Genomic DNA, 24,905 nt, shown 5'->3' with positions numbered 1-24,905 from the left:
TTACGTAATAGGCTCCGATGGGTAGAACTTTAGTTGGTTTTTTGTCTATACGTTTTTGTTTTTATTGTGGAGAAGAGTGAGGCGAGTGCGTTGATTGTTGGAATGGGATGGTTACTGGATATCTGGAATGGTTGTATGACTTGGTTTTTCGTTATTGGCTGTTGTGTGTGTGATATCGCTATGGTGTACATTGACATTGATCAAGAAATATAGAGTCAAATTCTAGAAAAACACTTGACAGTTTTGACAGCATTTTACTTTACACTTGTCCAAACACTTTCCGGATTTATTTTTGAGGTAATTGCGATATGGATAATGTTTTACAGAATTAACAGATAACTTTTATGGAATGTCTCGAGAAATTGGAAAACGAATGAAAACAAGATGATTTAGAAAAAAATGTCCGAACATAAACCTTGCAAAAAAACTGAGTTTTAAAAAACAGATATCACAACCTTCTTTAACACATTTACACACAACAACCCTACCCAAGTACACACATCCAAACACCATGCCACAACCACCCTTGCACCCGCTCTTCCCAACAAACCCCCTCCAAACCCGGCACCTCCCCTCCGCACACACAATCCTCCCAACCCAACCCTGCAAACACAAAACACCCGTAACAGGATCCAATCCAACATTATGCAGGCTATGTCGTGTGGAAGGGTTGTTGAAGAGTGTGGCTTGTAAAGTTTCTGAGCGAAAGGTTTATGGGCCTATCAAGGTAGGGCATCCATAATTGTTTAAATGGATATATTTGAGTGGATCTAAGTATGTTTTTGAAAAAATAGTATGTGGCTCCGTCAGTACAAGATTGTGAAAGGCCTAGTCCGTCGTTTTCGGCTCTTCGAAATCAACTTGTTACGGTTTCTTGTCATTGTGCGAGTTTGAAACCTGCTGGTGTGGATAAGGTACGGAGGGAATTAGATTGTGGGCTGGTTGCATGGGATGATGTTGGGAGGGAGGTCAGGCATTGGATGAGGTATCATGATTGACATAAACAAGAGTATGGGTTCGCAAGTCTATCATTTTTGGATATATCTTGTAAGAGGGTTTTGTAATAGACATGGTGCGTCGGATGGTCGTTCAACTGTCCAAGAAGAAAGTGGCCAAAGTGTTACTGGCATCTAACTGACAAATAAATGGCAACGCTAGCTCCCACACGTTGATTTTTTGCAGCCGTTCAAGACAAATAAATTGCCTTCTTATAATATATTGGTTTTCTCTACTCTTATCCATGACACTAGTGGGGTCAACAGAGAAACGTCATCAAGAAGTTGCTTATAAAACCGTGTGCATTAGCGCATGTTCCGGACCATTGTGCAACAAGCCTGCACTGATAACCGACAGAGAAATGATCAAGTAAACGTCGTTAGGATTAAAAAATGTTCAAAAACATGCATGAGGGTTAGGTCATTTACTTTAACTTGCGTAGGTCGGCCAAACAGAAAAGAAATGCCGCATGCCCCATGGCGGTTGGTTTTTGGGTCTGCCTCATAGCAAAAAAACTTGCAAACACTTGCTGGGAACCTGCTTTTGCGCTGGCCTAAAAAGGTTCATCATTTGGTAACCTTGCAGTTGGCAAAACACTTGGCTACGCTCGTGGGAAAGCTAGTCTTGACCTTGGGGAGGCGAATCTTTTAGCTTTCCGACAAGCGGCGACGAGGTTGGTCAAGTGCACGATTAAAAGTCTAGAAATGGGCAGCTCAATGGTGCTGATGTTGTAATGTTGCAACCGGGCACCCAAAAGTCTTGGGTAAACGCTAATGAGAATGCGAGTCTTGGGTACACGTTAATGGGTATGCGAGTCTGGAGCGGAAACATCTCAAAGGTGCCAGTCTTGGAGCACTGCAACAGTGCAGCGCTAGTCGGTAACGTGAGCACCTCAAAGGTGCTGACCTGGAATGCTGCATATTGGCGCAACCGCAAAGCCCTTGGCTACGCTAATGGGAATGCCAGTCTTGGGAGTCTTGGAAATGCAATCTCGTGCAAAGTTTTGAAATGCAATGTTGAAAGTGAGCACGTCAAAGGCGCTCATCTTGAACATTGCATCCGTGCAACCGAAAGTCTTGGGTACCCTTGTAAGAAGGCTGGACTTGGGAGTCTTGGGAATGCTAGTCTTGAACGTGAGCACCTCAAAGGCGCTGACCTTGTCATGTTGCAACCGTGCAACCGAAAGTCTTGGGTACGCTTGCAAGAACGCTTGACCTGGGAGTCTTGGAACTGCAATCTTGTGCGTAAACACCTCAAAGGCGCTAATCTTGGTATGATGCAGCCGTACAACCGCGAGTCTTGGGCATGATTGTAAGAACGGCACTGGCCTTGGAAGTCTTGGGAATGCGAGCTTGAATGTGAACACTGAAAGTGCTAGTCTTGTTACGGTGCACATTGCTGCAACCGCAAAGGCCTTGAATATGGTTGCTGAAAAGCTAGGCTTGAGAGTTGAGAATGCAAACATGAAACGTGAGCACTTCAAATGCGCTAATGGTGCATTACAAATTGTGCAAACCGATAGAAAGCTCTGGGTACGCCAATGGGGGAGAGCCAGTTTTGAGAGTCTTGGGAATGCGAGTCATGAAAGTAAACACCTTGAAAGTGCTAATCTTGTTACGCTGCAACCGTACAACCGACAGCCTTGGCATATGCCAATGAGCATGCGAGTCTTGAGCACCTCAAAGGTGCTTGATCTTGTACTGTTGCAACCGTGCAACCGAAGCCCTTGCCATATGCTAATGAGCATGTGGGTCTTGCGCACCTCAAAGGCACTGATCTTGTTACGCTGCATCCGTGCAACTGAAAGCCTTGGCGTATGCTAATGAGCATGCGGGTCTTGAGCACTTCAAAGGTGCTGATCTTGTACTGTTGCATCCGTGCAACTGAAAGCCTTGGCGTATGCTAATGAGCATGCGGGTCTTGAGCACCTCAAAGGCACTGATCTTGTTACGCTGCAACCGTGCAGCCGAAAGCCTTGCCATATGCTAATGAGCATGCGGGTCTTGAGCACCTCAAAGATGCTAATCTTGTACTGTTGCATCCGTGCAACTGAAAGCCTTGGGTACCCTTGCAAGAACGCTGGATTTAAGTCTTGGGAATCCTCGTCTTGACCGTGAGCACTTGAAGTGCTGATCTTGTACTGTTGCAACCGTGCAAACCGATAAGGCCTTGAATGGACTTTTTAAGAAGCCTGGTCTTGAACACCTCAAAGGCGCTAATCTTGAGTATTGCAACCGTGCAACCGCAAAAGGCCTTGACCGTGAGACTTTCCAGTGCTGATCTTGGAGTATTTGCAACCGTGCAATCGCAAAATCCTTGAAAGCTCAAAGGCAGAGAGATCTTGTAATATTGCACCCGTGCAACCGCAAATGACTTGAGCACACTAGCTTTGCAGACGCTTGCTTTGAACGTTGAGCACCTGAAAGGCACTGATCCTTGTACTGTTGCAACCGAGCAGACCGATAAATGCCTTGTTACGATACGTTTGGTACCTCGCTCGAAAAGAACCAAAAAACGATTCTACAAAGAAGGCAGTTGTTGAGCATAGTCAAACAAGCGAACGGGCGGTAGGATAGACAGACGACTGTGGGACGTGATGGAAAGTCGAGAGTTGCGATAAAAGGAACCGTAACAAGAAGGAAGGACGTAAAAGGATGGGCTGTGGGAAAGGAACTAGACGGTTACTGAATACGCAAATACAATCTTACAAAAGAACGAGAGAAACATACCCGATGGAGTGAGTGAGAGTGAGCGTAAGAGCGTAGAGAGTAAAAGAGAGAGACTAAAAGAAAGAAAGAGAAAAAGTTCCCACGCGTGGGAAAATACTCGTCTAAATATTCCCACACTTTCTCTCTCTCTTATTCTCTTGTTCTCTCTCTCTTTTCACATGGGAAATCTCTCTTCCTCTTACACTCTTGTGAATATCAAAAATAACGCTATTTTCTATTCTATTCTAATCCAAATATTTCCTACTGCATTTCTCTTCTCGTTGTGGGGGGGAATTTCATCGCCCTTCTCCTCCCCATCTTTTTTCTCTTGTTATTGGACTGCGTACATTGCTTAAATTATCTTCTTTATTGCATCTCTCCATCTCCTTCTTCTTCTTCTTCTCTTTCTTTGCGTCATTCCTCACTTATCCACACACGCACGCGCGTTCTTTCTGGGCGTTCTTCACCTTCTCCTGGCACACGCGCGCCACTCTGTTCTCCCCCTTCTACGTATCATTTCCCCCTCCTCCACTTGACTTTCTGCTCGCTACTTGCTGCTCGCTGCTTGCTGCACAAGAGATTTACGACGAAAACAACGACCAACAAGCAGATGGAAAACTCATCATTCACTCACACACACACATATACGAGGTCCATTCCATTACTCGCCATCGCCATAAACCATCCGAGCTCAATACGTGCGATATAATAAAGAACGCGTTCATACAGTTGGCTTATCCAAACGAGCGCAGCGCGTCTTTCCCCCCCCCCTCGCTTTCTTTTTTTTCTTTCGAATCTACGCCAATTTACGCCCGGCACGTTCCTCCCCTTCTCCCTTCCACACATGATGCATTCGTGTGCTTCTTGTGCTTCTTTGGCGAAGCTTTCGGTCACGCTATCCGGTTTTTTTTCTCGTTTTCTTCCGTCTTTTCCCGAGGGCCCCGGGGCCCCCAAAAGTTATAAAAAGGCACCCTTTTCTCGTTCCCCCCCCCCCACTCATTCCTCATCTGTTTTCCTCACTCTCATCGCCTCTCAACAACTCGCCCTCAACAACTCGCCTCTCAAGTATTCGACCTTCACCTTCATCATCATCATCATCATCGACCATTGGCACCTCGACCTTCACTTCCATCATCATCATCATCGACCATCGGCACCTCGACCTTCACCTTCATCATCATCATCATCATCGACCATCGGCACCTCGACCTTCAACTTCATCATCATCATCATCATCATCGACCATCGGCACCTCGACCTTCAACTTCATCATCATCATCATCATCATCGACCATCGGCAACTCGACCTCGACTCTCCACCGCAACCGGCATGTTGGTCCACGTCGTCAAAGAAGTGAAACGGCCCGGATGGTTCACGACACGACTCGGCTTGTTGGTCCGCGCCGTCAAAGAAGAACTGAAATGGCTCGGTTGGCCGCGTTACGGCTCGGCGCGGGTGGCCTGGTAATGCGTGTCGTCAAAGAAGTAAAGTGCAGGGTGGCTCCAGGCTGAGGTGAGTTGGTGCATTCGACTTTGGCTTCTACTCTTCCCATGCTTCACGCTCTTTGCCTTTCAGGCTCGATCACGGTCTCTCAGTTCACATGTGCGAAGCACGGCGATCTCCGCGACTTCGACCTTGCAAGTGCAAAGCGAACCCTCGGCTCACTAGAGAGGCTGAAGTAAGTAGCGCATCACCTTCTTGGGCTTTCAACCGATCCTAATACTCGATCACGGTCTCTCACTCCAGAAGCGCGAAGCGACTACGGTGACCTCGACTTTTACAACTACGGAGCGACCTGGACCTTCACAAGTGCGAAGCGAACTCCCGGCTCATTAGAGAGGCTGCTGACGAGTCGGCGTCGGACGTCGGCTCGTACCGAGCCCAGCGCGCAAGGCGGAGGCGCTGAAGATTGGCGGATGAAGTAAGTATACGCATCACCTTCTTGGGCTTTCAACCGATTCTAACCGCATCACCTTCTAGGGTTTTCAACCGATTCTAACACTCGATCACGGTCTCTCACTCCACAAGTACGAAGCGACCTGGACCTTCACAAGTGCGAAGCGAACCCCCGGCTCACTAGAGAGGCTGCTGACGAGCCAGCGTCGGACGTCGCTCGTACCGAGCCCAGCGCGCAAGGCGGAGGTGCTGAAGATTGGCGGATGAAGTAAGTATACGCATCATCTTCTTTGTTTTGCAAAAGAGTCTAACATTTCTGTCTTTCTCTTCCTTCCCCGCCTTTGCCTCTCGTCCTCCCCGCACATCGCCCATCGCCAGCGTTCGACTTTTGCATCTACCCTTCCCAAACACCGCTCCTCGATCACAATCTCTCACTCCACAAGTGCGAAGCGACCACGGCGACCTCGGCCTTCAACTTCATCATCATCAACGACCATCGGCAACTCGATTCTCCACCGCGACCGGCATGTTGGTCCACGTCGTCAAAGAAGTGAAACGGCCCGGATGGTTCACGACACGACTCGGCTTGTTGGTCCGCGCCGTCAAAGAAGAACTGAAATGGCTCGGTTGGCCGCGTTACGGCTCGGCGCGGGTGGCCTGGTAATGCGTGTCGTCAAAGAAGTAAAGTGCAGGGTGGCTCCAGGCTGAGGTGAGTTGGTGCATTCGACTTTGGCTTCTACTCTTCCCATGCTTCACCCTCCTTTTGCCTTTCAGTCCTCGATCACGGTCTCTCACTCCACAAGTGCGAAGCGACCACGGCAACCTCGGTACTCCCCAGGTAGGACATGTCGTCCTCCAAGGTAGTTGGTGAATTCGACTTGCGCACTTGAACCTATCTCACTCCTCCCTTATTGCGGTTCCAGTGCGCCTTTCGTCCTCGACGGTTTAGATGTCGGCCTTCCTACACCATCGTCCTCCACCAACGACCAACCAACGACCAACCGGTTCAGCGCAAGAGTCCTCCTTCATCCTCCACCACCTCGACGGTTTAAACATCGACCTTCGTCCTCCATCCATGTCTTTAACGGCCAACCGGTGCGGTTTCAAGGACTGTTGCCCTGCGGCAAACCTATTTGGAAAGTATCTGCCGTCGAGTTCCGTCGCTGTATACCCTTCATCTGACGTGTATATCTCCCATTCGGTCACGTCTAGCAGCCGTGAAAAGCTCTCGGCTGGTAGTAGCTGCCGTTAGCTCTCGGGGACCGTCAAACCTCGTTACCTTCGGGAAACTGGCCGACGGGGGACGGGTAGGGTTCGCAGCGTCGTTAAAGAAAAGTCGGTCACGTCTAGGTAGCCGTGAAAAGCTCTCGGCTAGTAGTAGCTGCCGTTAGCTCTCGGGGAGAGTCAACCTCGTCACCTTCGGGAAACTGGCCGACGCGGGGTGGGGCAGAGTCCGCAGCGTCGCTAAAGAATGTGGGTCACGTCAGGTAGCCGTGAAAAGCTCTCGGCTAGTAGTAGCTGCCGTTAGCTCTCGGGGACGTCATTCCTCGTTACCTTCGGGAAACTGGCCGACGGGGGTGGAAAGGTTGGACCGTCGTTAAATAAGTGTCGGACGAAGAGGCGCATCGCGACAAGCTCTACGGTATGCATCCAAGTTGTTGGCTTCGCCTTGCCTTTACACCTTCTAATCCTTACCCTTCATTACGCCTTCTGCATGCCCTGACCGATCAACGCTGCAACGACAATTATCCTCCACCAAATTTCGGACGAAGAGAAGCTCTCGGTGGCAAGCTGCATGCCGATAGCTCTCGGGGAGTGTCATCCTCGTTATCTCGGGAAACTGGTCGACGGGGGTGGAACAGTAGGACCGGCGTTACATAAGTGTCGGACAATAGAGGTGCATTGCGAGAAGCGCTACGGTACGTATTCACGTTTACTTGCATCGCCTTTTGACATTTTCTAACGCTTGTTTCCTTTTTTGATCATTGCTGCCTGTACAAAGATGAATGAACTCCGCCGACTTGCGATTTGACGGCTGCCACGACAATCATCTTCTCGGCCGGCCTCAATGCTGTACTTGTCAACCGCCAGCGACCATCTTGTTCTTCTCGAATGTGGGACCGGCTCGCTTTTTCTCTGTCAGTAACGTCTGTCGGCTCAAAACCGGCCACCGTCCTGGACCATGAACCTCCCGCCTGCTCCTGGGATGACCTTAAACTCGCCCTGCGTCATGCCTATTACGTGCTTCGACTCCCTATTCGTCATTCGCTCGACATCTACTGGTTCCTTCGACTCTCTATTCATTCATTCACTCGTTCCCCTATTCGTTCATTCGTACTGGTTCCTTCGACTCCCTATTTATTCATTCGCTCGTCTACCTATTCGTTCATTCGCATTTGTAGATTCTCCTATTGGTTCGCGCTGGATCGTTCCTTTCTTCTGCACATGTGCTTGTCCGTTCGGCTACCTATTCATTCGCCCGCCTTGTCCTGGGATGACCATAAACTCACCCTGCATCGTGCCTATTATCGTTCGCTCGTCTTCCTATTCATCGTTCGCCGACGTTGTCCTTACCTATTCGTTCGCTCGTTCGCTCGTTCGCTCGTCTACCTATTCATTGGATCGCTTCTACCTATTCACATCATTCGTTCGCTCGTCTGGTCCTGGGATGACCATAAACTCACCCTGCATCGTGCCTATTATCGTTCGCTGGTCTTCCTATTCGCTCGCATGCCTATTATCATTCGCTCGTCTTCCTATTCGCTCGCATCATTCATTCGTTCATCTGTCACATCATTCATTCGTTCATCTGTCACATCATTCATTCGTTCATCTGCCACATCATTCATTCGTTCATCTGTCACACCATTCATTCGTTCATCTGCCACATCATTCATTCGTTCATCTGTCACATCATTCATTCGTTCATCTGTCACATCATTCATTCGTTCATCTGTCACTCTGTCACATCATTCTTGCGTTCATCTGGTCCTGCCTATCATCGTTTTCTTTTGTACCAATTATTTTCTATTCTTGGATTGCCTATTCGTACCTATTCCTGCTTGCTCGCCTTGATGAAAGCCAGCACGAATAGTTTACGAATACGCTCTTGCAATGAATGGGAAATTGGTTGTGTTGTCTCTTATATTTTCATAAGGTGCAATGCTTCGTGTGGTGGTGACTTGCTTGTAGCAGCGCCGGCTGCGGGCTGCTACGAGTGCAAGGAACAGTTTGATAGGAGGATGGTAGCGAAGATGGAAACATGTCGTCGTCGTGTGTGTAAAAAGAGGTCATGCCGTTGAGACATGGAGGAGAGACAAACGGAAATGTGTTCCATGTCTCGCCTTCACACTTGGACGCGTGCAACCTGGGGGGAGGCATTGGCAAGGGGGGGGGGGGGGGGGGGGGGGGGGGATTGCAAGTCACCGACGGCGTGGCCCGCGAGGCCTGCGTTGGTTTTTATTTTGCGGTTTGGACTCACTGGCAAGGTCTTTTGCGCTGTTGGTTTTCTTTATTGAGAAGGTTTTTGGGACGAGGGGTTTTGTGACGAACGATGCCCGAGGGATGTACCTGAGGATTATTGTTTGGGGATACTCGCCTGTTTATACTGGTTTCACCCATCGCACGCGCTTTTAAAGACAAATGTCCCGATTTCCACCACCCATAATCCCACCACGACCGGGTACAAAGGCGTCTTCCCAAGGCTTTGCACCCATCACCGACATGCAGCAGCACCAATTTAGTCCGTTTGAAAACGACGCCGACGACGTATCGACTTTGCCATCGCCAGGTTTTCCTTCCGACGCTCTACACGACACGGAAGAAATCCTGGCGTTTTATCCCTCTACCACTTCAAGCACCTTTCCCACCGACCAAACCCAAAACCAATCCCAAAAACCCAGTCTCTCCCAACTCAAACAAAAATTCAAAAGCAAGGCCTCAGAGGCCGCCAAAGTCACAGCCGAATGGCGAGCCCGCGCCGCCGAAAAAGGCAGCGAACTCCAAAACAAGGCTCGTGTCGTTGTTGGAGAATGGGAAAACAAGGCTCGTGAACGTGCTTCTGCTCGAGGTGGGCATACCCCTTCTCGTTCGGCTGGAGATGTACCGAATTTGGTGTTTGGTGTGTCGTTGAGTGAAGTTGTGCAAATATCTAGAGTGGGGAATGTGGGGAATATGGGATACCCGGATTGGATTGTGAGGAATGTACCGGCGGTTGCGTATCGGTGTGTAGAGTTTTTGGATGTGTTTGGTGGGTTGTCTTTTTCCTGCGGTTCTGACTATAGAGACAACATGGACATTTCATGTTTAAACTCTTTTTTTTTTATTGTGATAGGGCTTGAAGAAATTGGAATATACCGTGTATCGGGGTCGACGACCCAAGTCGGGCATCTGAAAAACATGTTCAATAGTGGAGCTGATGTTGAGTTGCTTGGACAACAGATTGATCCGAATGCCGTTGCATCATTGTTTAAAGCTTGGCTGAGAGAATGTTGGTATTTCCGTGTATCCGTGCATTTCAAATGTACCTGCAAACGGGCTAATGATATCTTCTTTTATATGAAAGTACCCGAGTCTACCCTAACCAGCGCCCTCACGCCAAAGTTTACTCACATATACCAAGGACCGGAAACAAACGGACCGCCCGACCCGGCTCAAATTGCAGCGGATCCCCAGCGATTCTCTCAAGCCCGCTCCCTCGCTACTCAACTCCCTCTAGAAAATCGAGCCCTCCTCTGCCTCCTCTTTGGCCATCTGTTCCGCGTCCAAGCCCGGGAACCAACAAATAAAATGGGTATACCCAACCTCCAAGTCATTTTCTGCCCCACACTAGGGCTTTCAAGCACGTTATTTGCCGTACTGTGTTTGAGATGGAAGGATTTATTTGATGATGGTGAGAGTGCACGGGAAACTGTGAGTCTCGATCGGAAACGACGGCCAAATTCTATTGTTGGGACGACGCCCAGTCGACCTGCGTCCACCTCTTCGACGACTTCATCGGTATCATTGGATAGTGGCATGGAGGGACCTGTTAAACCCGCTCGACAACGACCCGTGTCGGTTGCGTCGATTAGTAGCGGGCTGGGACGTACGCAAGGCGAACAGCGTCCCGTTTCTTTTGTCGGTACTCCCCGATCACAGCTTCTATCCTCTCAGCGTTCCATACCCTCCCAAAACGGACGCTCAGAACCGGATGTTTCCGTGGCGATTCCAAATTCAACCCATCCACCGACGCAACCTATCCAAAACTTGCTGGACATGGACCCCTTTTCTGATGACAATGAGGCATATGGACCGGTTTTGGTTCCTGTTCCTGTGCCGGTTGTCCCTGTTCCTGTGGCGATTGATAAACCACTCCCGCCACGGCCTCCCAAACGGATTGACTCGTGGCAGCATATGGATGCAGAGCAAAAGGTTGGGGTCAAGGGTCGAGGACGGTAGGCGGTCTCGAGGTTTTGTATTGGGTATTGGAGAAGAGGTTTTTGAAAATGTTTATGATGATGCTTGTTGCTTGTGGGGCGTATTTGGCGTGGTTGTCGTGGCTGGCCATGGACTACGCTGCACATGTAAAAGGGTATAGACACAAGTGAAAGCATGAGCAAGAATGTAAGAGGTGTTTGCTACTTGCAGGCTCTTTACGCCGTCCTGCCCCCCAAGAAAAAGGGGTGCTTTGGATGGACGGTGGGCTGGGCGTATAGATCTGAGAGAGTGTGGAAAACCCTGTCTGAATCTGTGAATCGTGCGTCATTATCGTGCTGGCCTTGAAGAACTACAGCACACCTTGGAGGTGGGTAACTTGGATGGAGCACGGGTCGAAAAGCAAAAACCAGTAGAACATGCAAATTGAACAGAAACACACATTGTAATCATTTTGTATTTACTCAGTGTCAGGCCAATGCATAACACAAAAACAACCGTTATTTTTTGTAGAGATTTTTTCAAGCATGGGATATCAATCCTACCCAAATCGGAAGGAAAAAAAAATGCTATACTATGCTATCTACTGCCAAAAAAATGCTACATACCGACTATCCTATTCCTTTTTTTTAGGTGCATATACACACCGTTACAGAACAGTTTCAGTCTTTTTCAAGATTCAGTTTTTTTCTGTTTTGTTTTCTATCGACCACATTCTGCATCAGACTTTTGTTCATCGTCGTCATCATCAGGCGATTCCCCTTCATCCACTTTTTTAAACCACTCATCTTCAAGTACTTGATCAATCTGCACCCGAAGTTGCGGGTCGGGTTGTAACATTTTGAAAACAAGGTCTCGAGGACCTTGAGGGAGACTCTCAAAAATCTTTGGCGGGCGAGCATTTGTTCCTTTCTTGACTGCCTCCACATACTTTACATAGGCCGCATAATCCACATCACTCATTGTCGCATTCGCCCACGGGAATCGATGAGTTAACATGGCCATGAGGATAATTCCGCATGCCCATACGTCTACTTTACGTGCATCATAGGATGCAGGTGAAGCGAGTTCTTCTGGGGGGATATACGGCCCACTTCCGCATTTTCCATGCGATAAACGATTAAAGGTACTCGTTGGGGGCTTGTAGACATCAGCGGACCCAAAATCAATGATTTTGATGTGCTCCGGTTTGGAAAAGAGAATGTTTTCTGGTTTGAGGTCTCGATGGGCGATACCGGTTTTATGAAGGTAGGCAACGCCATGGATCAACTGCGAGAACAAATGGGTGATTTGGTCCATGGAGAGTTTTGGGTGGGTTTGGATATATGTGTACAAGTCTCCGTGTGGGCAGTAGGGCATTACAGTGTAAATATGATTTCCATCGAGTACGAGATCGTGAGTTCGGAGAAGATTGGGATGATGGACTTGGGACCCGATACAGAATTCCGCAGAGAGTTTCTTCATGTACTCTTTTTCGGATTCGTGCTTATGGCGTGGTCGGAATTCTTTACAGGCGTATTGGGGTTTAGGTTGGTTGGATTTGCGGACGGCGTAACAGGAGCCGTTTGCTCCCCGGCCAATGAGGGTTTGGGGTGTACCGTATTTTTCGCGGAGGGTCGTTGGGTTTGACATGGTGCGGATTGGGTTGACTGGGAGGAGAGCGTCCTTTTTTGGATTGCAAGTCTCGGGAGGAGGGGTTGTCGTTGACCGTGTGTGAAGAAGCTTTTTAAAGGGTATCAAGAGGTTATCAAGGTGGAGATGGTGATGGTGATGATGCTGCTGTTCATGCTGCTGTGCTGGTTCACGAGGACGACGACAAGTCGTATCCTGATCAGGTTGTTTGCCAGATTCTTTTATCCCTGTCGTTTCCTCTCCCATCTCTTCCCCTTGAGCAGCAGTAGTCGCAACGTCTGGTCCCATGTTGGAGGGAGGGAGCTTGTAGTAGTAGTAGTAGTAGTAGTACTAGCTTTTCTCAGGTTTCGAGCGTAGCCCAAATTGCAACAAAACGATTCAGGCACCCTCGTCTTATTCTCAAGAATTGAATGTTATAGACACATGTAGAAAAACGAATAATATTATTCTTTTTTTAAAAAAAAAAATCAAGAGATACAGAAGTGTGCTGGGTGAGATTTATATAAAAGACGCAACGTGCATGGTACGTTTTACTAAAAGCCCAAAGGTAAATGACAAATTGAACACCTTTGAAGGAAACTGCTCCTTCAAACAACAAACCCGAAAGCCCTTTTTGACATATGTCATTTTACTGTAAGCAACAAACCTGTAGGGTAAAAGACCCCCCTCCGATCTATTCCATGCATTCCAAAGTGACGGAACCTTGCCAATTTCATGAGTCTCCATCAACACCCCAGTTGCTTTTTCTTTATGAATCACCCCAAAGCGAGGCTTTTTTGTTCAGACCTTTCACAACCCTCGGGCGGTGCTTTTCCACTGCGGGCTGTGATGACAAGGCGTGATGCGGGCAAGCAGATCCCTTGGCACCTGAACCCAACAAAGAACTGCGGTAACGGACCTTTTCCTCCACACGTCCCCACACACGCACACACAGCAAAACACATGCCAAGAAAAACAAAAAAGAAATCAACAAGGAAAACCCCCACCAAGACCTGCTCAATGAAAATCTCTCCAGATCCCACTCGATCATTCTACACCGATTGTTTACGTCATGATGACAAATCATCCAAGCCTCCTCCAAAAGGACTGATCACGCTGTTGTTTTTGTTCCAACTGGTTGACATGTCAACAAGCACGAGCGACGATAGTTTTACAGCTGCCCAAGTGGCCTTGCATAACACACTCCAAGACGCCTGGGTCTCCTTGTCAGGAATCGTATACGATATCACCGACTTTATTGAAGATGAGAGTATGCATCCAGGTGGAACGGTGTTGATTCGAGAATGGTTGGGGAAGGATATCACGGTAAAAACTCTTTTGGGTTGTGTTGTTTTGTATAAAATGTGTATGTGTGTGTGCATTTGCTTGATTCCAAAACATGCTTGCTAGGATATTTTCGCTTGTCCCAATGTACATATCCATACGGCGAGGGCGTTGGAAATGCTAGAGTTTTATAGGATTGGGGTTGTCAATGACTCGTGAGCTACGAGTTTAGAACCTTTTGTTGGTATTTTGGGCAGCCAAGGCAGCCAAGAAGAATTGATAAACGCTGGAATGGGAAACAGTTCTTTAGCATTGCAAAGACAATCATGTTTTAAAACAAAAGAATTTCGGATAGAAAATATCGACAAATCCCCCAAATGACCCAATTCATCTTTTACACGAAATTTAAGACATGCCTCCCAAACCGCACTTATCTACAAACTGTGAGCAGAACCCGCTGCCAACACATACGACCAAAAAGCACACAAATATACAATTTCAAACAACCAAATTCATTTCTTGGTATTTGATCACCTCAACCCACCAAGTCTGCAACTTCCACTACGATCCCTTGGTTACGTTGCGCTCCAAATAACTTGATTCCTCGTCGCCAAAGCGGTTTGGTCGGAGGGGGAGGCGGGACGACCAACACATGCGACTGGAATTTAACTTGTTTTCCATTCTCTTTTGGCGATGAGGATTCTGTCAAAGTCCCATCACTCCCCAGATTGTCTCGGACTTTACAATTCCCAGCTGCCGAATTTGCTTGCTGTTCCAACTCCTTTCGCTCTTCCTCTAGAATCGCTTGTAACCGCTGTAATCGGTACAATTTCGCTCGCTCCAGTGATGCGGCGTCACAAAATGGTGAGCGGAAAGCGGGTTCTCGGATGGTATTTTGGCAAGGTTCATACTGATGGGTTATTTGGAAGAGGGAGGCAGGAGGCGCAAATGTCGGGGCAAACATTGTAAGCAGAGTTGAATAATTTCGATGATTATTGCAGCAAAAGGGCTGTCGACCGAAGGGAAACAACAACGACGACAAGATGCGATTTTATAACAAGACAAGGCTATGGGCTTTTCAGCAAGGGCAAACTCCCCGTTGAGAAAAGCCAAGGTCAACAGCCCTTTTTAAACTCAACAAAAGCGAAACCTTCCTCGCGTGACAAAGCAGCAGAGGGGCGTGACCTGCATGATTGGATAATCATCAATTTGTGTTTATTTCACACCTGATGAGCTTGTTTGGCAAAACGGCACACTTGAGGGTTCATGTTACCATGTTGACACAAAGCTAAAAGAGTAAACATAACGGACCAGAAGGTGCCGTTCATTAGAAGCGCACGTTTGTTCAGTACATTGCAGGAATCGCAACGGCCGCTTGCTCAGCGGAAGGCGCAAACAAATCAACATGGCGGCGCAATTCATGCAACAATCCTGTCTTGTGCATGGCGAGTCCAAAGGAAATGCGCATATGCGCAGACAAGCAGTACATGTGAAAGAAAAAGCAGCTACAGCTGTGTTGAAACGGCATACAAGGCGGCGTACTATTTTCTATGCACATTGTGCCCATGCTCGGCAGCATGCCCGTCAATGAACGAAAAAGCCATGTCTCCCTGCCTCTGCGCACGTGGCTTTGCTGAGAGCCGTGCAAGAGATCGTGTGGGCCATCTCCGATGCACACTTACACCACACGACAGACATAAACCGATATGCGTCTTGTCAGGGCCAATGCTGCAGGGCATGTCGCCACCATACTCACGTTCCTCCTCTTGGCCGCGCCAGTCAGTTACGCTTCGCGCGGGGATCGCGATTCACTGTACATCAACTGCGTACATAAATGCTATAAATCATCCTGCTCATCTCCCGACGCTGACGCCCAACTCCCTTTCATTCTCCAACTAACACGATGGACATGCCGCGAAAACTGCCAATATGAATGCATGCACGATGTAACAACAACATATTTGGCCTCTGGGCATCCCGTTGAACAGTATTACGGCAAATGGCCATTTATACGGTTTTTGGGATTACAAGAACCAGCGTCGGTCATCTTTTCCATTTTGAACGGATACATGCATTGGATAGGATATCGAAAGCTTCGTCGGCACATTCCGCGCTGGTACCCGCTTCGCCGAATATACCTCTTGAACGCGCTCTTGGGCGTGAACGCGTGGATATGGTCAACCGTATTTCACGCGAGGGATTTTCCATTGACGGAAAAGCTAGACTACTTTTCGGCGATTGGGTCTATCCTCTTTGCGGCATGTCTGGCCGTCATTCGAGTCTTTCAGTTTCAGCATCGACGGAATGTCGAGAGCTGGATGCTCACTGGATTTGCTACACTGTTTTACGTTGCTCATGTATCGTACTTGTCCTTTTGGCCATTTGATTACGGTTATAACATGATTGCGGGAGTCACAGTGGGGGTTGCATCAAATACGGTGTGGATATGGTGGTTCTTGAATAACTGGCGATCACGCCCGTACGCATGGAAAGTTCTTCTTTCTGTTGTTTTGATATCCGCTGCCATGTCGCTGGAATTGCTAGACTTTCCACCGTGGAAGTGGGCAATCGACGCACATGCCTTGTGGCATGCTGCGACAATACCGCTTGTTTATCTTTTCTACAGTTTTTTGCTGGATGATGTACGGTGGGAAATTCGGGCGGGGAAGGGGAAGGCACCCGTTCATTGAAGATATGATTAATCAGAGAGGGCCTGTTTTGTACATTAATACGAATATTTTAATTCCACTGATCTTGCGATGTATGTGGAGGAAAAAGACGTTTGTCGCGGACTCAAGCATGTGATGTATGGTGCACCGGCCATGTGTATGAATTTGACATCAATAAGTTATGTAAAATGTTGAAATAAATATCCAATCTTGGTCTTTCACTCCATAAGGTGTCACGATAAAGCCTTTCGTGCCGATTCTAGCGGAGATGACGAGCGTTAGCAGAGTTACCCAGTTGCAAGAGACAGTTGCGACAAATGTACCGTAAGCCAAAAACGTTGCTGCATTCTGTAACATCATTAAAGTGACATGCACGGCGCCAATCAGTTTAGGAAACAGGACAATAACACTTGTCAAGAACCACTAACCGCAGGAAAAGCCCTCAACATCGTTGGTCCAAACCCTTTGAAAAAGCCTTTCCATCCAGCCTGAAGCCAAATCTCACGAGCATACTGCATTGTCGACATATTCCTCGTATCGCTTTGAATTCTATTGCATACCGTTAGTCGTCAGTCCAAGAAAAATGTACCAGTCAAGGCCATATATACCGAGATTTAATCACATCCTGGGGATAACAAGGCAGCCATGCCGCAATGCCTGCTATACCGCCCGCAAGGATGAGTTGAAGGGGATTGAGCTCCTTGTTGTGGGATTTTAGGTAGGCCTTGGTGCCTTCATATGCGCCTAAGATTTTCATAATTCACATCAGAAGCTGACGCACCGTGATAAGCACCAGCAGATGCCGTACCAAAATATGCTGCAAAACTTGGCACGTCTCTCACGATCGTAATTCCAATTCCTCGGTAGAGACCTTGAATTCCTTGTTGACGGAGAGTCTTGAGTCCACAGTCCAAGACGCCCTTGAACTTTTGCCGAGAAAACAAACGTCAAGAGGGATGAAGGAAGAGATCTGGCATGCGTTCTCATTACCTGCTGCTCAGAACCAGTGGTATACTGTGTCTGTAGCTTGACTTTTAACAGCTCTACCGGACAGTTGACCCTTTACAACTGATCAGTTGGGTTTTGGTTTGCACAACGGCGGCACTAAGAGGACGTACCATGCAATTACACCACCAGACAAGGCTCCCGCAAATACATATTCGCCTAAGCCAGTACCTTGTCATGACAACCGTTTTGAACTCAAGCGCATCGTTACTATACACACCCACTGTGAGATCCTCCCGCCCACCTCCAATCCACCGTCGGAATCCTCCATTTGCAGCAAACAACACAGCATTGCTAATCGCGCATAAATATTTCCATTGCGTACTATGCACGTGTAAGAGAACTGCACTCACCAAATGCCGACACCGAGTAATGGCGAAGTGACGCCTTTGTAAAGGGCAAGAGCCTGTCCAAGATTGCAAAACAAGTTCAAAAGCGCACAAATCGTAATAAAGGACCGAAAAATACCCACGCCCTCTTCTCGAACCGTTATCTTGAGACAGTCAATTGCATTGGCATACTTTGGATTAGGTCCTTGGGTTTGCAGACGAACTTTCTGCATTTCTTTCGCATCAACAATGACAGCCTCATGACCAAGCATGCATAGCCCAACAACTTGCCAGCGTATCAAAGGGATGTCCGACGACTACAAAAATAAATATCAGCGTTACTTGTTCAGTCTTGACGCATATCTGGTTCATTGTACTCACCGACTTGTGCCCACCCGCCGACCGTGCCCGCAACCAGATCTACGAAATGGTCAGCCAAAGGTTTTGAACGGTACTTACTCGGAATCTCACCTTTGACAACACTGTCCACCCCGTTTGTCTGTCCAATGAGAGGTGGCGGCGGGTCTGGGTTCGTCATAGTGTCGAGTGGAATGCAAATGAAAATCTCCAAACGCAGAATAGCAATGTGCGCAGCAGCACTGTTGCCATGGGGATAAAGTGTGGCCGTGCACTTTATGAAAGCCCAACAAGCCCCCTGCACAAGCGCCACAAATTGGTCGGATTGTCAATCGAGATCACAACTCACAAGGGGCACAGTCAGCTATTGAAATGGCACAGTCATATTGACCAGATGCCCTGCCCGAGTTATGATTGCAAATTTTGCCGTTTCAAACGTAAGCTCTCTGCCGCCCAGCAAACCAGTGCTCAATGCTCCAAGGACCCGTGACGTCATTTGGCTGATTTAACCAAAAGACAACCACACTCAATTGGGTATCATGTAACCAAATATAGCAAATGAAATCATGGCCCAGTGGCGGAGTTGCGTCGGTTACGTAATGTGCAGGCAGTGGTATGGGCTGAACGATCAAGGGTACTTGTAAAGGTCTTTTTCATCGAGTGGTTTTTTGGTCTGTTTTTTTTTTCAAACGGGAAGCTTGATAATGAACGACATGGCTTCCCGACAAAGGATAGAGCACGAGGTATTGCATATTCCAGCGCCGTCATCAATTTCATCCGTGGATAGTGAAGCTTCAACCGACGAAGTCACCCTTAATGTTTCTGACGACGAGAAACAGAATAGCGCTAGAAAGATTGACATGCCGATCTTTCCTTTAGCGCGCACCAGCACAGGATGTTCGCTGACGAAACCATTACCCCACTCAGTGACTTCCCATCCTTCGCCTGTTTCCCCGATAGAGCAGAAAAAGGTCGTCAGAAAGTTGGATTATTTGGAAGGTCTTCGAGGATTAGCGGCTTGCATCGTCTTGAATGAGCACTTTACACTGTACAATTTGAGTTACGATCAAACCACCAAGGAAAACTGGGGAAAGATCGGGTATCAATTCGGAAAGGTATGCTACACATATCTGATCGTCATGATTATATACATGGAATCCCTCTTGTAAACTCTCAACATGGGTGTTTAGGTGTTTGTTGCAGGGAAACTTGCGGTTAGCCTCTTTTTCATTCTCTCGGGTCGCGTCCTTGCCATCGCATATCTCAAAAAACCGGATTCAGATCGTCTCGCGAGCGCATTCTTTCGACGACCATTTCGCTTGATTATCCCTGTTTTTGGATCCCTTCTGATACATTGGGCAGTGTATCGGCTGAATTGGTATGCGCCAGTTCATGACGCGGCTTCCGTACTAGATTCGTGGCGATCGGCAGAAGGCACAGTCAAAGGCTTTGAGGAGCCGACATTGAGTAATGCCATATTAAACACCTTGACGTTGGTACGTGGAACTGTGTTATTGCTCATTTCCATTGCTGCCGAATGCATCTGATGCGTTTGATCGAGTAGTTTGTTCCAGGAGGACGCTCAGTCAATTACCCACACGCACCCCAATGGACAATTGGCATAGAGCTGCAAGGATCGTTCCTCGTCTTTATAGTAGCGCTAATTACCCAATCGTACTTTCGACATCGATGGGTCATCTACGCTGTCTTGGTCTTTTGGTTCTTTTGGACAGAAACGTGGTTTGCCGATTTTATGGTCGGACTGTGGCTTGCTGATCTCGCACAATCCGGCGTTTTCGGACGAATACAGTCATCTCGGTTGATATGGCCGTTTCGACTTGCGTTGGTGTTCTTGACGCTAATTACTATGGTGCAGTTTCCAAAACTGTCCGATAAACTGTCAGAATGGTCAGCAGGTGAGTGCATGCGGTTCGATGATGATATCATACCGTATATTAGAGTCATAAGACTCACATGTTTGTTTAGGCTGGTCATTCGACACTGGTAAAGCTGCTATCGGACGGGACTTTGAGCCGCCGTGGTATCAATTTCATATCAACTATTTTTATTCATCAACCTGCTTCGCGTTACTCCTCGAAGTAACACCCTTGCTCCAACGAGTATTCGAAATTAGCCCGATCAAATTCTTGGGAAGAGTCAGTTTCGGGATGTATCTCCTACACCCCGTCGTTTTCCTCACATTTGGCTCCATCATGGTTTCAATCATCTTTCGAGGTCTTCCTGGCCGACCATGGTGGCTGAAAGTAGGTCTGGTTTATTGCTCCACCTTCGCCATGATCCTTGTCGTGTCTTGGCTGTTTTACAAAACATTTGATCAATGGAGCATGGATTTCGGTCGATGGTTGGAGAGACTTATGAAAGCAGAGTGGTCTGTAGGGAGCTTCATGGCGTGGACTAGGAGGCGTGCCAAGGCGAACTCGCCTGCAGCGTGGCGAGCATGGAGTTGGCGTACATGGCGTACAATAAAGGCATACCCTGGGCGTAAATATGCGATTTTCAAGAGGTCTATTAGCAGATATAGAAGAAGGACGTCGGAGGTTCAGGTGTAGAAGACAGCAGTCGCCTGTGTAGGTAAGACTGTATATATCTGGTGTATTAAGCTGGACGGGGATAGATTGCTGGATTTTAGCATGTACCGTAATTCTTGTATTACTACTTTCTTTGTATTATGATGACATTATCTCAATTGACTATTCTTGAGCATTTAAAACTGCATGCATGAGCATCGAGTAAAATAACGGGCCGCATTCGGTTGGGTTGATGGGGGAAATACACTGGTAACTCCGCTGATGAGTCATATCACGTACACAGCCGAGAAACCAGCCGAGCTTTTTGCCGTCATTTCAGCTCCCCATCTTCACGGCTGGGACGCATCGTATATGCGATATCGATATAGGACTCTTTTCGTTTTATCGTTGCTGCTTTTCGCTTACCGACTCTTCCGTAACAAGTCCAAAGACATGGCCCAAGATGGTGTGACTGACCAGGTTTATGAATGGCGTAAGTGCATAGCGCGGTTGCAATCCCAGTAAACGAACACAAGGCAGTTCTCTAAGCGCTGTTTCAATTTCCTTCTGCTCCATGTTCAAAAACAGCCACCGGTAAAAAACTGATAGTCTACCATACCAACTGGGCAACCTACGGCCGAAACTTTCAAATAAAGGACCTTCCAATCCAATACATCTCTGATATCAACTACGCCTTCTTTGACCTTCGTCCATCACCAAATCCGCCGCATCACCTCGTTCCCACCTCTACGGATGCATGGGCGGACACGGACAAGCGGTACACGAACCCCGATGAAGGCGTCCCACCGCCAGACTCATGGAACGAGACACCCGAGAATAAAGGCCCGTGGGGGAATTTTGGGCAGTTGCTTAAGTTGAAGAAGCTTGGGTTAAAGTTTAATGTTGGGCTGAGTGTTGGTGGGTGGACGTTGAGTAAGGGATTCTCAGATGCCGTAAAGGGCGAGAGGGAACGCGAAGCTTTCGTGGAAGGGATTTTGGAATGTTTTGAGCGGTGGCCAGGGGTGTTCAACCGGGTCGATATGTGAGTTGCTGTTTGTTTCTCATTGTCTACCAAACATATTTCATTCGCTTTCTAACACCCGTTGCTATCACAGAGACTGGGAATACATTTCTCCACCGAATCAAAACTACGGTGCCCCCGGCAACATTGTCCGAGCAGAGGACCCACAAAACTTTGGCGCGTTTCTTCGTCTCTTGCGACACAGATTGAATGCAACTGGTCGCTCCCATTTTGAGATTTCGGCTTGTGTGACGGGTGATCCGGCGAAAATGGATGTTTTACCATTACGCGAGATGGTGCAATATTTGGATACAATCAATGTGATGACATATGGTAAGTTCTTTTTTTCGTTCCATTTTCTTCCACGTCGTCTTTCTAATCAGTGATGTGACCAGATTTTGCGTCTTCTGCATGGGGACCATGTCCCGCTGGGCATCAAACCAACCTCATCTCAACACCATATGCCCCGCTCTCCGTGTCCCGTTCAGTTGAAGCATATCTATCTCGCGGTGTGCCCCCTCACAAACTGGTCATAGGCGCCGCGGCCTACTCACGAGGATTTGCCAATACGACTGGTTTGGGCGCGCCTTCATCGGGTGTCGTGGAAGACCGAAGCTGGGAGGATGGAGTGTGTGACTACAAGACGCTGCCTAGACCTGGTGCAGTGGAGTATTGGGATGAACAGGTGTGTAGAGTAATGAACCCAATCCTCGAGGGTTTTGTAAACGCTGTTCATTGTACAAATCACCACTGACCATCATTATAAATTTTCAAGGCTCAAGCATCATACTCATACGACCCCCATCGCCGCATCCTAAACTCATACGACACACCCCAATCCATTCGTGCTAAATGTCGGTATGTATGGGAAAGAGGACTCAAGGGTGTGATTGTCTGGGAGAGTAGCGGTGATGTACCGGTCACGAATGAGAGGAGTTTGATGAGGGCTTTGTGGGAAGGTTTGGCGAGAGATCCTAGATGAAGTGAGATGAAGGTACGACGTAGTAGTGTATGTATGTAGAATTGCCCAGATAGGAAGCTGATACCTTACAATGTACGAATACTCGCAAAGGGCCTATTAATACAAAAGTGTGAATAAAAGCTGTTTAGGCAGGATGCTAAGATGGAATGTATTCTAGTGATGTTCATCAAAAACGCACAAATGCGATCGTACACGGCACACCCATGCTATGCTGTAACGGTAGCGGACTAACGCGAGTATCAATATTTGAATTATGCCTATCCATAAATTCTGTAAACACTAGATAAATGCCCAACTAAACGTACACCAATTCAGCTCATCGCTTCTTTTTCTTCTTCTGCCCAACCACCTTTCGAGTATCTCCCGTAACAGAACTTTTATCTGCCGTAACGGAACTTTTACCTCTCAACCATTTCTTGGATGTATTATCGTAATCCGGGAACCCTGGCCGTTCAATCTGCATTTGACAGACCTTATCCCAGATTGCCCTAATGCCCGAGACATGTGATTTCCCAATAACAAGGACAATATCGCCAGGTATCTTTGCTTCGTGGAGATCCTGAGGAAGCAGAGTTGTAATCAGAATCATGAAAATGCCCCGTGGCAACGGCTGAACATTATTACCAAGCACAACTTGTGAACATTCTCAGCCATGTAAATGTCTCGCAACACTATTGTCGACAAATGGTCAAGTGGAGTAAACATTCTCTGCCACTCGTTGAATTTATCAATGTCGATAGGTGAAACTCGATCGTTGGCAAGATCTTTAGCAAACTCTGGGCCCATCAACTTCCTTGAAATGGGGTTCCGTAATTTATTTAGTACGAGTGCTTTGAGGAGGGGCTTCACGGAAATGGCCGTAGGTTTTCGGAGTTTGGGATTGTTGCCTTCAAATTGAATATCTGAAAACAAGACAAAAAGCATATGAGAAAAAACTGTTTCACACTCCATTGCTAAACAGACCAGATACTGGAACCTTTCATCCATGACAAAACCTGAAGACCATAAACCTTCTCCACCTTGTTCCAATCCACTTTTTCCCAATTCTCTTTGATATTTTCAACATAAATGTCTACATCCACGCAAAGAAGTTTATATCTTTCCGCCAACGCTCTCGCCACCGCCATTTCGTTTCCCCGTAGTCGCTCGGATCCGGGTCGTGCCTGCATTTTGAACTGGTACCATATCTGATTCGCTGTTCGCTTCTGATCCATTTCAATGAGGATAGCTGTTAGGCTGCATACACCGCAATTACTACCACAATGGAATACGTTTCATTGCAAGCTAAAGGGTACTCACGATGACGACTTTACCCGCACCACCTTTTCAAGGAGTACATCCGACGCCTTTGAAATATGATGCACACCCACCATGTGGATACGTCGTCCTTCGAGTGGATGCACCAGAGGTCTTAGCACGGCTTCTTGATACCATGCTGCGTGAGCCGACTTGTATTTTACTTGTATCAAGATAAAGGCGGGACCGGGAGGTAGAACATTAGTACTATGTTGCAGACCGGTAAGAATAATCATAGAAAGAAGTCGACACAAAAAAAAAAACTTATAATTATCAAAATATCAAGAAAAAGAAACGGATACAGTCTATTTGTTTACTTTGATCAAGCTGCTCTGCCCTCGTTGGGGCCACCTTTCTCAGCAGAAATCTCCAATGATTCGACGCCAATTCCCTCCAAGCTGGTCGTAACGATGTTAAATTCCTCCAAAAAGACGACATGTTGAACGATAAAACGCGGCAAAGATGGACAAGATGGCAAAAAAAACGAATGTCAAAAAAGTGTCAAAGGTCGGAACTGAACGATAGCTGAGTCACGTGTCATTCGCGATATTTGAGCAAGTCTACCACGATCGTTTTGCTGCTGACATCACATTATTATTCAGAATTTATATTGGATGCAAAGGCATGTTTTATTTAAGTACTGAGGATTTTAGATTTAAGATAATAAAGAAATACAGCCACGAGGCTAGGGGAGAGAATAGGCAGACACGGGATGCTCAGATAGCTGTATGCTACATGTATGCTATGCGAATTGCAGAAATCCAAGGCGTCAATACTCAGAATGCTGCATTAAATGCCATAGATCCT

The 24,905-nt window shown here is 47.5% G+C and overlaps 10 protein-coding genes across 11 annotated transcripts; 6 read left to right on the top strand and 4 right to left on the bottom strand.

Annotated features, from left to right (window-relative positions):
* Nucleotides 1-265: 265 nt before the first annotated feature.
* SPPG_09340 (uncharacterized protein) lies at nt 266-1,159 on the top strand. The gene is made up of 2 exons (XM_016757499.1): nt 266-727; nt 795-1,159. Exons 1-2 carry the CDS (start codon nt 512-514, stop codon nt 996-998), a joined length of 420 nt encoding a protein of 139 aa, XP_016607105.1. The 5' UTR covers nt 266-511; the 3' UTR covers nt 999-1,159.
* Nucleotides 1,160-5,034: 3,875 nt separating this feature from the next.
* SPPG_06013 (uncharacterized protein) lies at nt 5,035-5,541 on the top strand (the record flags this gene model as incomplete). Its single annotated transcript, XM_016754218.1, has 3 exons — nt 5,035-5,168; nt 5,281-5,383; nt 5,452-5,541. 3 exons carry the CDS (start codon nt 5,035-5,037, stop codon nt 5,539-5,541), a joined length of 327 nt encoding a protein of 108 aa, XP_016607104.1.
* A 3,465-nt stretch (nt 5,542-9,006) lies between these two features.
* On the top strand, nt 9,007-11,525 carry SPPG_06012 (uncharacterized protein). Its single transcript, XM_016754217.1, has 3 exons — nt 9,007-9,850; nt 9,935-10,090; nt 10,166-11,525. The coding sequence occupies exons 1-3, from the start codon at nt 9,244-9,246 to the stop codon at nt 11,038-11,040; spliced, it is 1,638 nt and encodes a 545-aa protein (XP_016607103.1). The 5' UTR covers nt 9,007-9,243; the 3' UTR covers nt 11,041-11,525.
* SPPG_06011 (HAL protein kinase) lies at nt 11,405-13,643 on the bottom strand. Its single transcript, XM_016754216.1, has one exon. The coding sequence runs from the start codon at nt 12,934-12,936 to the stop codon at nt 11,719-11,721; it is 1,218 nt and encodes a 405-aa protein (XP_016607102.1). The 5' UTR covers nt 12,937-13,643; the 3' UTR covers nt 11,405-11,718.
* Nucleotides 13,644-14,203: 560 nt separating this feature from the next.
* Nucleotides 14,204-15,054, bottom strand: SPPG_06010 (uncharacterized protein). The gene has a single exon (XM_016754215.1). The coding sequence runs from the start codon at nt 14,873-14,875 to the stop codon at nt 14,447-14,449; it is 429 nt and encodes a 142-aa protein (XP_016607101.1). The 5' UTR covers nt 14,876-15,054; the 3' UTR covers nt 14,204-14,446.
* A 124-nt stretch (nt 15,055-15,178) lies between these two features.
* SPPG_06009 (uncharacterized protein) lies at nt 15,179-16,804 on the top strand. Its single transcript, XM_016754214.1, has one exon. It carries the CDS (start codon nt 15,618-15,620, stop codon nt 16,599-16,601), a length of 984 nt encoding a protein of 327 aa, XP_016607100.1. The 5' UTR covers nt 15,179-15,617; the 3' UTR covers nt 16,602-16,804.
* On the bottom strand, nt 16,625-18,459 carry SPPG_06008 (uncharacterized protein). The gene is made up of 13 exons (XM_016754213.1): nt 18,386-18,459; nt 18,296-18,334; nt 18,206-18,231; nt 18,058-18,141; nt 17,939-17,991; nt 17,806-17,879; nt 17,699-17,744; nt 17,571-17,640; nt 17,389-17,506; nt 17,189-17,324; nt 17,009-17,129; nt 16,904-16,928; nt 16,625-16,839 (listed from the first exon to the last, which is right to left on the bottom strand). Exons 1-13 carry the CDS (start codon nt 18,450-18,452, stop codon nt 16,814-16,816), a joined length of 885 nt encoding a protein of 294 aa, XP_016607099.1. The 5' UTR covers nt 18,453-18,459; the 3' UTR covers nt 16,625-16,813.
* Nucleotides 18,460-18,914: 455 nt separating this feature from the next.
* Nucleotides 18,915-21,006, top strand: SPPG_09339 (uncharacterized protein). Its single transcript, XM_016757498.1, has 4 exons — nt 18,915-19,386; nt 19,462-19,767; nt 19,836-20,187; nt 20,258-21,006. Exons 1-4 carry the CDS (start codon nt 18,976-18,978, stop codon nt 20,839-20,841), a joined length of 1,653 nt encoding a protein of 550 aa, XP_016607098.1. The 5' UTR covers nt 18,915-18,975; the 3' UTR covers nt 20,842-21,006.
* Nucleotides 21,007-21,074: 68 nt separating this feature from the next.
* Nucleotides 21,075-22,986, top strand: SPPG_06007 (uncharacterized protein). Its single transcript, XM_016754212.1, has 5 exons — nt 21,075-21,292; nt 21,388-21,841; nt 21,915-22,153; nt 22,216-22,505; nt 22,596-22,986. The coding sequence occupies exons 1-5, from the start codon at nt 21,082-21,084 to the stop codon at nt 22,800-22,802; spliced, it is 1,401 nt and encodes a 466-aa protein (XP_016607097.1). The 5' UTR covers nt 21,075-21,081; the 3' UTR covers nt 22,803-22,986.
* Nucleotides 22,987-23,024: 38 nt separating this feature from the next.
* On the bottom strand, nt 23,025-24,567 carry SPPG_06006. Of its 2 annotated transcripts, XM_016754210.1 has the most exons (5): nt 24,416-24,567; nt 24,102-24,305; nt 23,779-24,038; nt 23,427-23,704; nt 23,025-23,361 (listed from the first exon to the last, which is right to left on the bottom strand). In XM_016754210.1, exons 2-5 carry the CDS (start codon nt 24,173-24,175, stop codon nt 23,119-23,121), a joined length of 855 nt encoding a protein of 284 aa, XP_016607095.1. In that variant the 5' UTR covers nt 24,176-24,305; nt 24,416-24,567; the 3' UTR covers nt 23,025-23,118. The 2 variants fall into 2 exon arrangements, with proteins under 2 accessions (XP_016607095.1, XP_016607096.1); XM_016754211.1 differs by having other exon boundaries at nt 24,102-24,567.
* Between the last annotated feature and the right edge of the window lie 338 nt (nt 24,568-24,905).

The sequence above is a fragment of the Spizellomyces punctatus genome (assembly GCF_000182565.1).
Source record: "Spizellomyces punctatus DAOM BR117 chromosome Unknown supercont1.10, whole genome shotgun sequence".
Lineage (NCBI taxonomy): Eukaryota > Fungi > Chytridiomycota > Chytridiomycetes > Spizellomycetales > Spizellomycetaceae > Spizellomyces > Spizellomyces punctatus.
The sequence above is the reverse complement of the archived record's forward strand: the minus strand, read 5'-3'. Positions and strand labels throughout refer to the sequence as shown.

Bases quoted from the DNA above. Each gene is read 5' to 3' on its own strand.
- SPPG_09339 (XM_016757498.1), top strand. From the start codon at position 18,976: ATGAACGACATGGCTTCCCGACAAAGGATAGAGCACGAGGTATTGCAT. The intron at 19,387-19,461 runs GTATGCTACACA...ATGGGTGTTTAG, and splicing joins TCGGGTATCAATTCGGAAAG to GTGTTTGTTGCAGGGAAACT. The intron at 20,188-20,257 runs GTGAGTGCATGC...ATGTTTGTTTAG, and splicing joins ACTGTCAGAATGGTCAGCAG to GCTGGTCATTCGACACTGGT.
- SPPG_06010 (XM_016754215.1), bottom strand. From the start codon at position 14,875: ATGTTTGCCCCGACATTTGCGCCTCCTGCCTCCCTCTTCCAAATAACC.
- SPPG_06012 (XM_016754217.1), top strand. From the start codon at position 9,244: ATGTCCCGATTTCCACCACCCATAATCCCACCACGACCGGGTACAAAG. The intron at 9,851-9,934 runs GTGGGTTGTCTT...TTATTGTGATAG, and splicing joins AGAGTTTTTGGATGTGTTTG to GGCTTGAAGAAATTGGAATA. The intron at 10,091-10,165 runs GTTGGTATTTCC...TTTATATGAAAG, and splicing joins TAAAGCTTGGCTGAGAGAAT to TACCCGAGTCTACCCTAACC.
- SPPG_06008 (XM_016754213.1), bottom strand. From the start codon at position 18,452: ATGACGAACCCAGACCCGCCGCCACCTCTCATTGGACAGACAAACGGG. The intron at 17,325-17,388 runs GTACGGCATCTG...TGAAAATCTTAG, and splicing joins AAGTTTTGCAGCATATTTTG to GCGCATATGAAGGCACCAAG. The intron at 16,840-16,903 runs GTACATTTGTCG...CATCTCCGCTAG, and splicing joins AGCAACGTTTTTGGCTTACG to AATCGGCACGAAAGGCTTTA.
- SPPG_06007 (XM_016754212.1), top strand. From the start codon at position 21,082: ATGAGTCATATCACGTACACAGCCGAGAAACCAGCCGAGCTTTTTGCC. The intron at 21,293-21,387 runs GTAAGTGCATAG...GTTCAAAAACAG, and splicing joins TGACCAGGTTTATGAATGGC to CCACCGGTAAAAAACTGATA. The intron at 21,842-21,914 runs GTGAGTTGCTGT...TTGCTATCACAG, and splicing joins GTGTTCAACCGGGTCGATAT to AGACTGGGAATACATTTCTC.
- SPPG_06009 (XM_016754214.1), top strand. From the start codon at position 15,618: ATGCGTCTTGTCAGGGCCAATGCTGCAGGGCATGTCGCCACCATACTC.
- SPPG_09340 (XM_016757499.1), top strand. From the start codon at position 512: ATGCCACAACCACCCTTGCACCCGCTCTTCCCAACAAACCCCCTCCAA. The intron at 728-794 runs GTAGGGCATCCA...TTGAAAAAATAG, and splicing joins AGGTTTATGGGCCTATCAAG to TATGTGGCTCCGTCAGTACA.
- SPPG_06011 (XM_016754216.1), bottom strand. From the start codon at position 12,936: ATGGGACCAGACGTTGCGACTACTGCTGCTCAAGGGGAAGAGATGGGA.
- SPPG_06006 (XM_016754211.1), bottom strand. From the start codon at position 24,334: ATGATTATTCTTACCGGTCTGCAACATAGTACTAATGTTCTACCTCCC. The intron at 23,705-23,778 runs GTTCCAGTATCT...TCTTGTTTTCAG, and splicing joins GGTTTTGTCATGGATGAAAG to ATATTCAATTTGAAGGCAAC. The intron at 23,362-23,426 runs GTAATAATGTTC...CTGCTTCCTCAG, and splicing joins ATGTTCACAAGTTGTGCTTG to GATCTCCACGAAGCAAAGAT.